The 16,404-nt window shown below is 31.0% G+C and overlaps 2 protein-coding genes across 3 annotated transcripts; both read right to left on the minus strand.

Moving 5' to 3' along the window:
• Positions 1-4,902: 4,902 nt before the first annotated feature.
• On the minus strand, positions 4,903-6,497 carry LOC7495969 (60S ribosomal protein L34). Its single transcript, XM_002324016.4, has 4 exons — positions 6,329-6,497; positions 6,160-6,239; positions 5,259-5,368; positions 4,903-5,171 (listed from the first exon to the last, which is right to left on the minus strand). Exons 1-4 carry the CDS (start codon positions 6,405-6,407, stop codon positions 5,078-5,080), a joined length of 363 nt encoding a protein of 120 aa, XP_002324052.1. The 5' UTR covers positions 6,408-6,497; the 3' UTR covers positions 4,903-5,077.
• Positions 6,498-9,006: 2,509 nt separating this feature from the next.
• LOC7495970 (uncharacterized) lies at positions 9,007-13,627 on the minus strand. Of its 2 annotated transcripts, XM_024589166.2 has the most exons (5): positions 12,859-13,625; positions 11,367-12,784; positions 10,042-10,455; positions 9,534-9,766; positions 9,007-9,433 (listed from the first exon to the last, which is right to left on the minus strand). In XM_024589166.2, exons 1-5 carry the CDS (start codon positions 12,975-12,977, stop codon positions 9,179-9,181), a joined length of 2,439 nt encoding a protein of 812 aa, XP_024444934.2. In that variant the 5' UTR covers positions 12,978-13,625; the 3' UTR covers positions 9,007-9,178. The 2 variants fall into 2 exon arrangements, with proteins under 2 accessions (XP_024444934.2, XP_024444935.2); XM_024589167.2 differs by lacking the exon at positions 10,042-10,455 and having other exon boundaries at positions 12,859-13,627.
• Between the last annotated feature and the right edge of the window lie 2,777 nt (positions 13,628-16,404).

The following is a 16,404-nucleotide window of genomic DNA, read 5'->3' on the forward strand; positions in this document are numbered from 1 at the left end:
TAAACTATATCACTTAAAATTGCACTTCATGCATTGTTGCAACGAGACAAGGTGGCATTGTGACCCACATCCGACCACGACGCTGTGACAATGAAAATAGAAAGAAAGGAAGAAAAAACGTGGGTCACTCAGGACCCTTTTTTTTTTTTTTTTTTCCGAGCTTTAGTTCGAGCACAAATTTGGGAGGGTATTTCGGTCACAATATTATTCTGTCATAGTTTTAACTTTTAAGGTGTTTTTTTTTTTTTTTTTTGGGTAACCCAGAAACTGAATACACATCAGAGTAATGGCATTAGATTGTTAGCCATAACAACTAGAGCAGAGCATGTGTCTAACAAAATGATCATGGCTTTGTTCGATGGCGTCTCGTATCCCTATTTTGATAAAGAAAATAAATAGATCATAACAACTACGCATATCAATTTGGTCGACCAAATGAAAGTCGATTCATCATCGAAAGCTAATTTTTTTTTTTTAGAGAAGCATTCTAGTAAACTAGCTAAAGTTTGGAGTTATTTTGAATTATAATGATGTCTTAAAAAATTTAGAAATGTGAGGAATGTTTAATGTTTAAATAAATATTTTTATAGAGAGATAAAGTATAATAATAATTTAGAGAAATAGACTCTGAAAAAATATATGTTAAAAATGTTGAGAATGTAGAGATTGTAAATCTTGAACTTTATGAATTCATGAGGCATGTAAAGCTCATTAGTCTTGTCTTTTTATAAAGATTATGAGCTGAATAGTAATTTCACTCTTATAAATTAATGTGGTATTTTTGAGTTGTGTTCCACTCAAAATAATATGTATTGCATCAATATAAAATACTAAAAAAATCAAGCGGGGTCCTCAAAAACTACCAAAAGACCTATGTGGGGTCCTTGAAAAATCCTAAGAGAGTGTTTGATTCAAACAAGTTGGGCTCGGGACGCGTGCCCAAGCCCTTAGAAGTATTAGGGTAAATACCCAACATGGGTGTTGGGCTTGCCCCCAACACCTAAAAATAAATTGGGTCCAGGTGCTACGCCTAAACTCAAGAGCGGTTGGGCCTAGGCAGCTGTTGGGCCTATTTCACTTGGCGGAGTTTTTTAGACCTATTAAATTTGGGTTTTCAGGGGATTTTGAGCCCATTAAATTTGTATTTATCAAATTAATTCCATTATTGTAAAAGTAATAAATCATGAAATGGCATAAATTTATAAAAAACTAATTAAAAAAATTATTATGATTTCTATTTAGGATACTTCGAAGAATGTTTAAATATATTTTTTTATAAAAAATAAAACAATTTAAAAAAATAATAATTAGGATTTTTGTTTAACTTCAAGGGTAGTTAAATTTTAAATATATAAAAAATAGAAAACATTATTTAAAAAAAAAACATAATTAGCATTTCTGTTTAGAATACTTCAACGTTAGTTTAAATATTTTTCTATTTATGATACTTCAAGAGTAGTTTAAATGTTTTTTATAAAAATTAAAAATAATTTATAAAAAAATAATTAGGATTTCTGTTTAAGATACTTAAAGGATAATTTAAATTTTTTTATAAAAAAATAAAAACAAATTAATAAAAACATTATTTATGATACTTTAAGGATAGTTTAAATGTTTTTTTTAAATAATAAAAATAATTTAAAAATAATTAATTAGAATTTGTGTTTAGGATACTTCAATATTAATTTAAATGTTCTTTTCATAAATAAATATATATATATATATATATATATATATTATTTAGTATTTCTGTTTAGAATACTACAAGGATAGTTTAAATTTTTTTTAAATAAAATATAAAAAACAATTATAAAAGAAAATTAATTAGCATTTCTGTTTAGAATACATCAAAGGTAGTTTAAATAAAAATTTTCTGGTATGGCGGTCAAACCCAAGACCCTATAAAAAAACTTAAAAAACATTAATTAGGATTTTTGTTTATGATACTTCAAAAATAGTTTAAATGATTTTTTTATAAAAAATAAAAATATTTATAAAAACATAATTAGAATTTCTATTTAGTATATTTCAAGGATAGTTTAATTTGTTTTTATAAAAAATAAAAAACATTATACAAAAACATTAATTAGGATTTCTATTTAGGATACTTTAATGATAGTTTAAATGTTTTTTTATAAAAAATAAAAAATAAGTAATTAGGATTTCTATTTAGAATAATTCAAAGTTAGTTTAAATGTTTTTTTATAAAAAATAAAAAAAACTTATAAAAAAATAATTAAGATTTCTGTTTAGGATTCTTCAATGATAGCTTAAATTGTTTTTATAAAAAATAGAAAATATTTATAAAAACAAACTTATTTAGGATACTTCAAGGATAGTATAAATGTTTTTTTTATAAAAAAATAAAAATAATTAATTAGAATTTCTGTTTAGGATACTTCAATGTTAGTTTAAATATTTGTTTTTTAAAAATAAAAAAAATATAAAAAAAATTATTTATGATTTCTGTTTAGGATATTTTAAGAATAATTTAATTTTTTTTAAAAAAAATATAAATAATTATACAAAAACATTAATTAGGATTTCTTTTTAGGATATTTAAAGGGTAGTTTGAATGTTGTTTTTTATAAAAATAAAAAAATAAAAATAATTAATTAGGATTTCTATTTAGGATACTTCAAAGTTAGTTTAAATGTTTTTTTTATAAAACATATAAAAAAATATGAAACAAATTAATTAGGATTTCTGTTTATGATACTTAAAGGGTAGTTTAAATAATTTTTTTATAAAACATATTGAAAAATTACAAAGAAAGTTAATTAGGATTTCTGTTTAGAATACTTTAAGAATAGTTTAATTATTTTTTTTAAAAAAAATAATTTAAATTTTTGTTTAGAATACTTCAAGGTAGTTTAAATGTTTTTATAAAAAATATAAAAAGTTAGAAAAAAAATTAATTAGGCATGACCGCCAGACCCAAGACGCTTGGGCCTAACATGGTTGTCAAACCCAAGAGGCTTAAAACATTTTCTATTCTTTTTATATTTTTTGACATTTTAAAAAATTTATATTAATTCACTGTAAAGCGCGGGTCAATATACTAGTAACAAACTAGAGGGGAAGGGAAAATCACGATATATATAAACTAGTATAACAGTGTCAAACTATTTTGCTCAACTAAAAAATCAAATGCCTTGGTGATAAGAATATTTCGATCTATTAACATGGTCCATTGGTCTTTAAAGGATTAATCAGGGTTATATATGTTTTTTATAATTTTTTTAAGCATGGTAAAATGAATCAATTACCCTTCAAGTCAAGATTATTTTTAACTGATAGATAATGGTATTTTTATCTTTTTACTTTTAAAAACCCAACAAAATGACAATTTTAATCTTTTTATATAAATTAAATGTTATTTTAAAGAAAAAAATTGTTGGTGTATGCGGGGCACTCGTTGGCTCGTAAAAGGCACTCGTACACTTAAAACAACACATGCGACATTGTTAGTCTACCAAAAATATCATTTTGTGGTTTCATTGAAAGAGCTCCTATGTCCTTTTTCTTTTAGTGTAGTGTGTGTCAAAAGTGGTAGAGTGATTTATCATTGATGAGGATTTCTTTTCTTTCATTTCTCTCTCTCCCGCCAAAAATTATAGTTTAGTATTCTTTGTTGTTGATTTTTCAACTTCAGTCCTTATTCTTTTAATTTTTGTTCTTGATCATTTTGTGAAAATTTTGTTTGTTTTTAATTTCATTATTGTCATATATTTACTTCCCAATTTGATTTTTATTCTTTTGATTTTTTATTTTTTTTCTTGATCATTTTGTAAAGGTTTTATTGGTTTTCAGTCTAATCCTTCAATCCAAATTTATGGTATATTATTTTTTTTCAATTTGATCCTTATTCTTTTGATTTTTTTTATTTTGTTAAAGTTATTTTTCTTTTTAATTTCACTCTCCAATAAAAAAAAATTTATAGCTAATCTCTAATTTATTTTTATTTCAATTATTTCTCATTCTTTTAATTGGTATTTTATTTTATTTTGGATCCTTTTGTGTAATTATTTTTTTTTTCTAATTTCATCATTCAACATTTGATTTATTAAAAATTAAAAATTAAGCTTCGTAATTTTTACATGTATGATGCTTCCAGTCTAATAACTCAAGTCAAGGATTTAAAAAGTTATGGAAGTTAACATCTTTTATTTTTTGATTTCATCATTCAACATTATTTTTTTTATAAAAAAATAACTTTATAATTTTATTTATTTATTTATGTTCTATCAAGTTATCCCAACTTCATGATCTATAACGTAAATTTAGATAATTAATACAAGCTAGCTCAACCCATATTATCCAAATTACATATATATCATACTCAACTCATATAGCTCAAATTACATATCTATCATGCAAACTTGAATTAACCCCATCCAACCCCCCAACCCCATCCATCTATATTTAATTAGTTAAAATTTAAACTATATTATTTTTCCACTCTTAAAAAATGATTTATTTATTATCAAGATTACTCTTCTTTAAATTTTTATACATTGCATATATTTTTTATCTTATTAAAATAAAACCTTAGACCAATTTTTTTTTTCATGGCTATCCGCCAATCTTAAGATATTAAACACCTGAACCTAGCAAACAAACTCTAGCTACCGATAGATCTTAGGCATGATTCAACATAGGACAAGTAAAACAAGTGGCCATCAGCGAGGCAGAACAAAAAATCATCTTGCTCAAAACAAAATCCATCTGAACCACTGCACAAATGACGTGGCAGCAGGTTCCTCAAAGATCATGGAAAAAATGAAAGCAGTGAGTTCAACGACTTGCTGGCATGGCTTTAAGGGCTACCCTGGGATGCAAGTAATTTTGCAAAGCCATCTGCAAGTTCAGTTACTGTAGAAGAATGCTACAGGCAAGGCATCATTAAAACACTGGTTATCATAAAACATGAAGCTTACAGTGCTATCTAGTCAAATTGAATAAAAGGCAAGTCGAAGCATAATTATCAAACACGCTAAAAATCATCATCCTCAAAAACATCAAAATTTTGCTCAAACATTGAAACCCAGGACACATTACTCTATGAACCTCTCTTTTAACTCTTTGAAGCTTGTTTTTCCTTTGCCTTCTGAATCTTCAGAACCTTCTTCACAATCTTTTGCTCCTCTACCAAGAAAGCTCGGATAATTCTACATAAAAAAAACATACCAAAACCACTTAAAACAGTTTCCATCACTTCATAAAAAGCAGGAAACAATATATCATCATGGCAGTACCTCTCCCTGACAGCACTTCCAGACAAGACACCACCATAGGCACGATTTACAGTCCTGCGATTCCTAGACAATCTGGACCTCTTGTATTCCGCAGGTCTCAAGTGAGGAATCTGCAAGGAAGTAAAAACTCTATCAAAACAAGCACCATCAGATCAAGCTTTGCAAACAACAGCAGAGTTTAAAATGCTGCACCAAGCAACCATTGATAAATTTGCATGCATAAGCTACTACAAAAGAAAACAACGGCAAAACAACTCTTCCCATGACCAATGAAAGAATCACACACTTTTCTTGGAAATCCCTGACCGCTTACAGGAACCATCACCAAATCACAGAGTTTAAAACCCAGTAAAACCCATCAGCAAAATTAGAATAAATCACCTTATTAGACATCTAAACAAGGCAGTGTAGATTTCATGCAAATGACAAATAGTAGAGAGGAGCATTTAAGATGGGCTGACTTCAGAGGAAGACTTAAAGGGAGTGGACGCCCGAGACTACAAAGAAATGGCAAAATTCATCTGTAACACTTGTACGAGTACAAATCATTGTAAACCCAAAACCCCAAAATTTCAGGCAGCAACCAATCAACATGTCAAAAAAATGCCCTCTCTATCTCCTAAAACTCTCAGACAACCACAAATCATTGTAATTTGCGCACCCATCCCGACAATCATTTTAACACGCCAATCGCTAAGGTGCAATTGTACTTCAACATGATTCGATTCGATTCGATTCAGAGTAACAGAATAAAATTCCAACTTCTAACAAAAACAACTTGAAGCGTCTCCAACCAACCATGTCTATCATAAAATACTTTCAAAGTTTTTTAATAAAATCAAAACAGAAGTACAATCCAAAACTAAAATTGGAGAAAAGCAGAAAAGAGAAACAAAAGTACCCCTTGAATCCTCTTGCCAGTGACAGGACACTTAGGTCCACTAGCTCTTTTCTTGGTGGTCTGGTACACCAATTTCCCACCTTCATTTCATAAACAAAAACAACTATTAATCCAATGAATTTGCTTCTTCTTTTCTCTTTTACACTATTTACAATGGAAGAGTTGTTACCAGGGGTTTTGACGACACGGTGCTGGTTGGATTTGGTGGCGTAGCTATGTCGCTTCCGGTATGTCAGTCGCTGCACCATCTTGCTTGTCCTTACTTCCTGCGTCTCTCTTTGTAGAGTGGAGCGAGGGAGAGGCAAGAGACGGGAAAATGTTCTAAATAGGGTTTTATCTTTCAAAACCCTAGATCCGACGGCTGTTAAAACGACGCCACTTGGGAGTCTTCATGGATTATTAGTGTTCACTGAAAAAAAAAAAATTGAAAACTTATTGAGCACCATAAAATCTGATTGCTATTTTATATTCTTTTGTACAAATATTTACTTTCTCTAATACAATGAAAATGAGAAACTTGAAATAATATTCATTTAGAAAACAAGAAAAAAAAATAGATAGTTTACTAACCTTCTTAGGGGATACTTAAATATTGCATCCACTACAATACAATTTTGAAAACTAATTTTTATTTAATTTTACAATTATTAAAATAAATATTTATAGAAATTTGATAGATTTAAATTCTAAATGAGAAAATATATATCTTATGTCAAAAATATTATTCCTTAATTATGCATTTTTTTCAATAAACATGTTTTTTTTTTATATCTATAACCCGGTTTATTTCTAGCCCTCATATGACAATTTAATCTCACTAGACTAAGTTTTTTTTTACTATTTCGGTTGTGTTTATCTACAATTATATATTTTGCTCATATAATAAGGTTCCCACCCTTTAACTCGTTGCAAGTAAGTAGAACTAACACAAATAACATGATAAAATGGTGCACAACATGTACGAAAAATTATCAACCTACACAATGCATAATTTGTGTGATGCACAAAATTTACATGCTACACGGCCAAGGTTTTCCAACCTATTTATAAACAAGTATATGTTAATTACAAAGTAAAATTTTCATTTATATTTTTCAGGACATGGTAGCACACTTTCTCTCCATGTTCTCCATGAACTTAGTGGCTTATTTTTTAGCATGTGTTTGGTAGTTTTCTCCTTCGTGTTCTCATTACCCAGTTGTTTTTTTCAGTTTTTATTTTTCTCATGTTTTTTTTCTCTAGTTTTTAGTTATTTTGTAATCTCTCCTTCTATGAGGTCTCTTTTTGTAGGTTTTTTTTTGTAGGTTCCTTTTTTTTTTAGGGTGTTTGACATTGAGATTCAACTTGATTTTCGTAAAAGTTTGAATTTTTTTTACTTCAAATTAATTTCTTAGAATTTTTGGATCATTTTGATGCGTAGATGTCAAAAATAATTTTTTTAAAAAAATAAAAAATATTATTTTAATACATTTCCAATAAAAAAACAATTTGAAAAACAACCGCTGTCAAACTTCCAAATACCACCAGATTAATCAAATTTCTCTCCCTCTCTATATATGGTTGGGGTTCTTGTCAAAAATAAAAAAAAATCAAAATAAAAAAAATATTTAAAGATCTTTATATTATTTTTTTTCTTGAACGAGGATCTCTAATTTAGAAATTTTATGGTTCAAGATTAATTTATTTTATTTTTTCGAGAGTGCAAGATCTCTTTCTATAATTTTTCAACTTTTCTTGAATCTCTATTTATTTGTTTATTTTTAATTATATGATCTTCCATTATTATTTGATTCTTTATTATTTTAGTCTCATTTTCTACCTTGCTTGTTATTTCAGTCCATATTTTATATATATATAATTTTTTTATTATAAACTTACACTAAAAAATCATCAAAAATCATGAAATAAAAGTAAATTGACTGAAATGCATTGAAAATGTAGTTATTAATTTTCTTTTCTGAAAAGGGGTAAAAAAAAGAAGGTTATGACATATATAGTTTCTAAAATTAACTTGAAGGTTTACTATGAATTTTATCTAATTATAAAAAAATATTTTAGTGATTCGTACTAGTAAAATGAAAAGAACTGGTATGTTTTATTGGGGTGGGCTGAGGCTTATTTATTTATTTATTTCATAGTTTTCAGACTTGGTTTGGTAGCCGGCTCGGTTTAAGGTCCGGGTTATAGGTTTTGATCGGGTCACCGGGTCGTCCGGGTCAATTTTTTTTTTAAATCAAAACGACATTGTCTTAGTAAAAAAAACAAAAATCAACGGGTTGCAACTGGGTAAAAAAAACAAAAATCAACGGGTTGCAACTGGGTTTTTGACCGGGTCTTGCTGGGTCAACCCGCCGGGTCAAATGGATCACACCGGGTTTTTCCTTCCCCTATTTTTTCTTCAACCCGGCTCGGTTCTAGCCCGGGGTCCCGGGTCAACCCGCTGGGCCGGGCCGAGTTTCAAAACTATACTTTTATGGCCACCACACCCTTTATTTAGCAAAAGTATTTCCCTTTAATGAGACCTTTTACAGTAGGGAATCATCATAGTTTTGAAACCCGGCCTGGCCCGGCAGGTCGACTCGGGACTCGACCGACCCAGGGCTGGAACCGGGCTGGGTTGATGAAAAAATAGAAAAAATCATGACCCGATGTGACTCGGCTGACCCGGCGGGTTGACCTAGTGACATGGTTGACCCGACAAAACCAAGTAAAAAACCGGGTTGCAACCCGTTGACTTTTTTTTTTATTAAAACGATGTCATTTTAAATTTTTTTTAAATAAGGATTGACCTGGCCGACCCGGTCAAAACCCGGAATCCGAACATTAAACCGGACGAGGTTTAAAATATATGGGAATCATCGATATATGAAATATATATTTTCTCTTTCTCATGCAAAATGAGATCGTATGATAATCTTAACGAAATCTTGCAAAATAAACGGGAGGCGAACTTGCAAGATTCGTTTCCTTTTCACTAAGATTTCTTCTATACAGTGGTAGAGATTGCTGCAAGCTATCATCATGATGGAAAAAGCAAAAATGATGGCTCTACGTGTATCTTCCGGCTAACAAAATTTATCTTGCTTAATTTATTGTGACACCATAGTAGCTGGTCTGTTGTTACTCTGGACATGCTCAGAACCCTCGCTACTAACTTCATATCCACTTGAGAGAAGAAGTAAAGAACTTGATTAGAATTGTCCTCTCGATGTTTTTGGAACTTCTTCAGTATGCAGTTTCCACTTCTCAAGACGTCTTTAAGCCTCCTCTCCTTCTGCATTCCGGTAGAGAACAGATTTAACATCACAGAGCATGATTGCATGTTCAGCACTTGAATGAAGCAATATATAGATGGATATAGAAACAAAGCTAACCTTTTGGAAATTCGTTCGCACCTCTGTCAATAACTCTAGTTCAGTGGGATCTTGGGGCTCTATTTGAGTTCCTTTGCGACCCTTTGAAATCACGTTTTGTGCATCTTTATCAGATCGAACAAATCGCCAAAAAATCCTTATTGATTCTTCCATTATCTCTACTAGCATATCACTTGTAATAGAACCATCATCCCTTCCTTTTCGTCTTGCCTTTTTATCCTTCATACTGTCCTCTGAAGAACAAATTAAAACAAATTAAGCTTCTCTTTAGTCATGCTTCTTTAAACTTTTAAACAAAGAGCCCTTTGGTAGGGCCATACTGGCCGGTAGCTTCTAACGACTCTTTAAAAAACATTTCCCCTGATAAATCAAGAAATGAGCAGGTTTATTTATTGGTAATTATGGCCCCGTATAGCTTAATGTGTTTCTTCATAGGTATGAGGAGTTGTGGGGGCAAAGAGTGTCACTGTCAAAGGATTTGCGCATTCAAGATTGTTCAACATCTTACCTTTTATTACCGGAACTTGAAGGAGATTACGCAACACGTATCGATTCTTAATGTAATTTTTCACCCGTGGACCTTCAAAAGGTTCATTCTCTATAAATCTTTGCAATATCACTTGAAACTGTTGAAATTCACCAGCAACTTCATTGTACTGTCGCATCCCATAAGGGTCGGAATCCCATAGCTCGAGTGCCTTTTCATACTGCCAATGAAGGATTTCCCATGAAAGGCAGAGTTGCCCAACATACACAACTTCCAAATCATTATGATATTCCCTAACAAAGTTCATCATCGGGTCAGAACTGGACTTTCTGCGCTTGCTTAGCAGGAATTTCTGTGGAAGAAGGGATGTCAATGCTGGAGCTGACGCTTCATGCCTTGCAATCGATTGAAGGGGGTCCTTTGACTGAAGTAAGTCTATTGATTGTCATGAAACACGAGGAATGAGGTACTTCATTTGGAAGCTTGAAATGTAATCAAATAAACAATACAAAGTTCGAGCTGTGATTGGCCACCTATGCACATATATATATATATAGCTTAAAGGTCATTTTAATTTAAAATCATGCACGTTGCTTTTCCAACTTGTCTTCTTCCTTCTCTATTAAAAGAAGATTGTTTTAAAAAGAAATCTTTCTTAGAAAATACGTTACGTGGAGCATTAAAGTCTGTGCAAGTAGATGCAGGTGAGAATTGAGATTTAGGTAAAAGCCATTCCATGATAAGATATCATGCTTAATGACTTGCATGCAAGTACTTGAAAGATGAAGGTCGGTAGATGGCATTAAAGATTTATAGATATGCTCCTTCAACTAGCAACAAAATTTGGATTCACGCACAAAGGAAAATGGGGTGGCTCCAAACGCATAAAGATAAGCTCATCTTTTAGCTTTCATGGATAAGAATATGAATAGCTTTAAGGGGGTAAAGCAACAAAAGCGTTCTTGATGGTGCAAAAGAATGGAACTGATGAAGGATTTTTCTATTGCGTATGCATGTGTAGGCAGTAGATAAGTTGATTAAAATAAGATAAAGTTTGGTTCAACCTCCTCGTTTAGTGTAATTACTACTTTAAATGCTTGTGATACGAGCAGGTTCATGGTCCTGTTTAACCAAACTAACTAGATTCAGTGGGTCCTTGTCCCTAACTTCGAAAGGACTGGAAAGGTAGGTTGTGCTATTGATTTCTATTGATAAAAATAATTTGATTAGCAGGTTAATATGGATAGAGAATTTATCAATAACAAAAAGAGTTAATAGGAAAAGAAAAATACATCTGCAGAAAGAAAAAAAAAAGAAGAAGACAGGGTTAGTAATGAGTGACTTACTCATTGCATACACCTTCTGGTAACTCAAGATATCGAGTTTTCGCATCCTCTCTCTATAACTCTTGTAGAACTTGTGAAGCTCACTCATTCTATCTTCATGCTGGAACTTCTCATCGATTTTCCATGGCTTCAAATCTTCCATTATTTTTGGTGATTCGTCTTCTTCTAAGATGGTTGGCAGACCTGTTGCTCTGACCTTTTTCAACTCCATCTTGAGCTGTTCTATCAAATCTTGATGCTCCCATAAGGTTTCCAAGCCATTTGAATCCTCGGAATCTGCAGCCGAGGAATCCTGTGAATTGGACTTTGGATTTTCTAAAATATCCTTGGCTTCATTGTCTTCGGAGCCACGTTCTTTTCTATTGGACATGTTGTTGTCTTCAAAGTCTCTCTCAGACACCATTTCTGTGTCCTCTACTATTGCTGGTTTCTGCACAGCCTCTTCTATATTTTTAAGCTCTTCCATTATGTCACTATCTTCGTCATCAAAATCATCAGCCTCGTAACCAGAATTCAAGTTTTGCAGATTTAAATACTCTAATTCCAAATCTTCATCAGTTGATTCCACCGTCTGTCCATGAATATCCTTCAAAATATCAAGTTCAAATACATCTTCAAAGTCTTTATCTGACAAGAACCCATCACTGGTTGAAGCTACACAACGACTCATAAATTCATGGTTTGAAACAACAGAATCAGAATCAGAATCAGAAACAATCAAGTCCATGTCTGAAAGAAATTGAGCATCATCATCTCTTGAAACATCTCCATCACTCGACACATTGTTCTCCACAACAACTGCTTTCCCCTTCCTTGAAATAGACTCTTCAATGCAATTTTCTTCCTCAAGCTTCCCTGCCTCCTCTTCTATCGATGTTTCCACCTCGAACTCCATTTTAGCGTCTTGCTCACGCACACTATGTGCAGAAATCTCTTCTATTTCCTCACGAACAGATTCTGCTTCTGATTCTTTTTTGGCAAAGTCCTTATCAGATAAAACCCCACTCTCCATCTTCTCCTTATAGTCAATAGAATCACCATCAGAATCAGCATATAACTCTTTCACGGTAAGACTAACAACCTCTGGCTCCTCCAAGTAATGACTGAAATTCTTCCCTGACAAGAATTCATACTTGTTGGTGCTTGCAGGAGTCACCGAACTCAAGACAACAGGCTCATCTTCCTCTCTATAAGTTTGAAACTGAAATTTGAAGAAGAACTTTGGTGTTTCCTTTTCTTTTAATTCATCAACTTCTTTCGTCTCCTTAAATTCGTAAACTTCAACTTCTGGTTCCTTAGCTTCACTTGGTATTTCTTTTTCATCCAGCTCATCAATTTCTTTTATTTCCTTAAATTCAGAAACTTCAACTTCTGGTACCTTAGCCTCACCTTCTGGCTCCAAATTATTACTCTTAAATCTGAAAGAAAATAAAATTAATCAATAAATGCAAAATTAAACAAGGGGAGTGATCAAAGAAAGAAAATTGAGTACCTGAACATGGTTCTATTGAAGAAACCAAAGAGAGCAAGGAACAGAGTGGAGACAGAGAGCCAGAAAGAGGAGGCAAAAGGAAGCAATTTTCTATAAAGAAACCCATTAACAGAACCCATTTTCAACAATCTAAATTGAGTATGGAGCAAGATATTATTTTGGATACTTATCAATATAACTCCATCACTCTGAATTTTTTCATTCGGAAGCAAAAACAGAGGAGAAAACAGAAGAGTCCTTGAAACACTGGTTTCTAGTTTGAATTGTTGAAAAAAGTAATGGACCCTTCACCTACAGAAAAAATACTTGCATGGAATAATTAAAATCGTAAAATTGAGGGAAGTTGAAGTCTGACCTAATAAAAGGGGTTTGTTTAGACGAGGGAGTCAAGGGAGGAAAAGAACATGTCAGCAACTTAGGGTTTTGGAGCTAATCTTTGGTTGCTTAGAGCCTTGGAATTCTCGAGACCGTTATGTGATTTGGGATTTTAGAGAAGATTTCTTCAGTTGAAGGGTCTTTGTTTTGTATTCTACTGTTTCCCGAGCATATGACTCTTAAGCGCAAGAGAGGGAGACGGAGAAAGAAAATGGGTTAAATCGAAAACACACGCTTTGTCAGAGGTTAATGAGAACGGAAAAAACATACCAAACTCAAAGAGCGCACTAAGGTCAGGTCGGTCACAAATATCCTGCCATGGTTCGGAACTAGTTGCTAAAATGGATGGTGACAACAGAAATGGGGAGACGACTAGGGACTGCAAAGGATACTTACATCTTCGGTTTCTCTCTATCTATATTCAAATATTCTTAGCTTATTTATTAAGTTTTGAAAATCTATAATTTAATATTTAATAAAAAAATAATATATATTTTAAAGCATGAATGTATCTATTAAATAATAAAATAATCCACACATTCTTACCTATCATTTTCATGTTGGGTTTGACAGTATTTATATTTTATTCATCATTTATAAAATAATATAATTGTTTACAAAAACCATCTATTCAAATCAGGCTTGGTTAATATTTATCGGATTAAATTGTTATTTCTATGATGATTTCATCTTTTATTTTTATTTCCATCATATTTCCTCTTTTCTAATATAATTATGTGATTTGAAGGTCGATATGACTGTTTTAAAGAATAATATCCATTAAATAAAATATATAGCTTATTTATAAAATTGAATATTCTACATATATCAAATAAAATTAACCAAGGAAATATTAAAAAATAACAGCACAAATACTCATTATTACACATATTTATATTTATAAATATAATAAATTATTTAATATATATAAATTTGGATGCCGTGGTAATAAGGATAGGAGAAAACCTGACAGATATCTTTGCCCAGCTTAATCTGATACTTGCCTCCTTTGAGAGTATTGTAAACATATTAAACTTATAAGTTTATTTATCGTTAATCCAAAATTAATATTTATAATGTTTCTAATAAATGTAAGATTATAAATGTATAAAATATTTTTTAAAAAATACAAATATAGAATTTGGTTGAAAATTAGGATTTGTTTATTAGAAATGTTAAAAGACGTTTATATACTTCTGTGTTTTTTTTCCATGTTGACTGCTACTCTTACAAACAATCACTTAATTTGTACGTTTTTTTTTTCCCAATCTTTTCCAAGTCTCAAATCATTTTTTTCATGACCCTTAACATAGAGAATAAAAATAATCAAAGAGTTGCCAATATTATATTTGTTTTTTTAACTGAAAAAATTTTCAAAATTAATATTAATATTATTCCCAATATTATATTTGTTTAATATCAATGAAGTGTTGGTCTAGCGGTTAAGGTATTGCTACATCCCTATAAAGATGAGAACACAAGTTCGATATCTAGAAAGCGTACTTATTGAAAGGGACACCTATAAATCCTGAATGAGACTAATCTCACTTTTTAAAAGGGTGTGAGAATACCCGGGTAAGAATAAAAAAATATTATTTTAAATAAAAAAAAATTTAATGTATCATGGTAAAAATGCAGTAGTGGAAAAGGAATTAACGAGTTGAAACTTCACGTGTACGAGAAAAAAAACATAGCCTGTGGTTTTATTTTTTTTTCAATGACTATATAGCATGTGTAAGTTTAAAGTGTAGGAGTTTTGAATATATATATATAACAAATTTTTATTTCATAAAGAATAATTGATTAAATATATTTTATTTATTTATTAGGTTTTTTTTTTTTTTTGAATAAAGGCTTTGTATCATTGACCAAATGACCCTTAGGGTATAGCCTGCTCTGTGTATGACAATTGTCTGAAGTTTACCCTAATGCATTCCACGTCCGTTTGCAACACTAGAGCAAGACAAAAAAAAACCTCATACAAAGATCATTGTGGCCATTGTAAGACCAACACTTTGAGATTCAAATATATTGCCGGTGACAAAATACTATAATAAAATAAGTGACAGTATTCTTTTTTTTTTTAGTTTAACGTAGGTGTCGGGTCAGCTTGCGCGCATCTCGACTAATCTCACGAGCCCTGAAATTAACGACCATGTAAGCCTCCAGTGGCCATCATATAAATAACCACAGGGTTCGAACCTGGGACCATAGAGAGAGCAAACCTCTTGGTCCCAAGCTCTTACCACTGGGCCACCACCTAGATGGTTAAGTAACAGTATTCTTGTACAGTTGTACATACAAACTAGGTTAAGTATATGTTTATATTTGCCTTTCAAAAGTATTTTTGAAAATATTTAAATTTTATTTTTTTTGTTTTAAATTAATATTTTTTTAGTATTTCAGATATTTTGATGCGCTGATATTAAAAATAATTTTTAAAAAATAAAAAATATATTTTAATATATTTTTAAATAAAAAATATTTCAAAAATAACAACAATCACATCCTAATAATAAATGATAACACCAGCAACCACGGTTGGACTGAAGCTTTTTGGACTTGGCTATGAACATTGTTTTCTTCGAATTCGAAGGCATGACCACGTCCTCTTCAATTCATTACAAGGAAGATAAAGAGAGAGACAGCGCCTCGCCGGTTTATTCCTGCTAGCTGCTGTGTGGCATCATCTGCATGCAAGTTAAAATGCTAAACGTACGGTGCTTAAAACAAGGATTAATTATAAAAATTCCCTTAACTTGTGCTAACAAACAGGTTTATCTTTCACTAATCCGTTAGTTGAATAAAAAGATTTACCCTTAATGGTTTTCATTATTTTTTTAAAATAATTTTTTATATTTTCATATCAAAACAATTTGAAAATATAAAATAATTAATTTTAAATAAAAAATTTATTTTTCAAAATTTACCGAATTTTCATTTGAAGCGCAATATAAAACAAGGCTAAATCAATTAAAAAAAACAATTCGTTATACGTAATTTTACTTTCAATTTAGTGAGTTTGGTAATATTTTTATCCGATGAAACGATTTTTTGCGTCTCACGTGTACTTCTAACAAAATCTATTACTTATTCTGGACGGAATTGGAATGGAAGGACAATGCCAAACGGGTAAATTCAATTAATGGTCCCTGTAGTTCTGAAAATCGG

This window comes from Populus trichocarpa, chromosome 17 (assembly GCF_000002775.5).
Source record: "Populus trichocarpa isolate Nisqually-1 chromosome 17, P.trichocarpa_v4.1, whole genome shotgun sequence".
In the NCBI taxonomy this organism is placed as follows: Eukaryota; Viridiplantae; Streptophyta; class Magnoliopsida; order Malpighiales; family Salicaceae; genus Populus; species Populus trichocarpa.

Excerpts from the sequence above, each read along its gene's own strand:
- LOC7495970 (XM_024589166.2), bottom strand. The coding sequence starts at position 12,977 with ATGGGTTCTGTTAATGGGTTTCTTTATAGAAAATTGCTTCCTTTTGCC. Across the intron at positions 12,785-12,858 it reads TTCAATAGAACCATGTTCAG|ATTTAAGAGTAATAATTTGG; the intron begins GTACTCAATTTT and ends ATTTTCTTTCAG. Across the intron at positions 10,456-11,366 it reads CCAGAAGGTGTATGCAATGA|ACTTACTTCAGTCAAAGGAC; the intron begins GTAAGTCACTCA and ends GACAATCAATAG.
- LOC7495969 (XM_002324016.4), bottom strand. The coding sequence starts at position 6,407 with ATGGTGCAGCGACTGACATACCGGAAGCGACATAGCTACGCCACCAAA. Across the intron at positions 6,240-6,328 it reads CCGTGTCGTCAAAACCCCTG|GTGGGAAATTGGTGTACCAG; the intron begins GTAACAACTCTT and ends TATGAAATGAAG. Across the intron at positions 5,172-5,258 it reads GGAAGTGCTGTCAGGGAGAG|AATTATCCGAGCTTTCTTGG; the intron begins GTACTGCCATGA and ends TTTTTTATGTAG.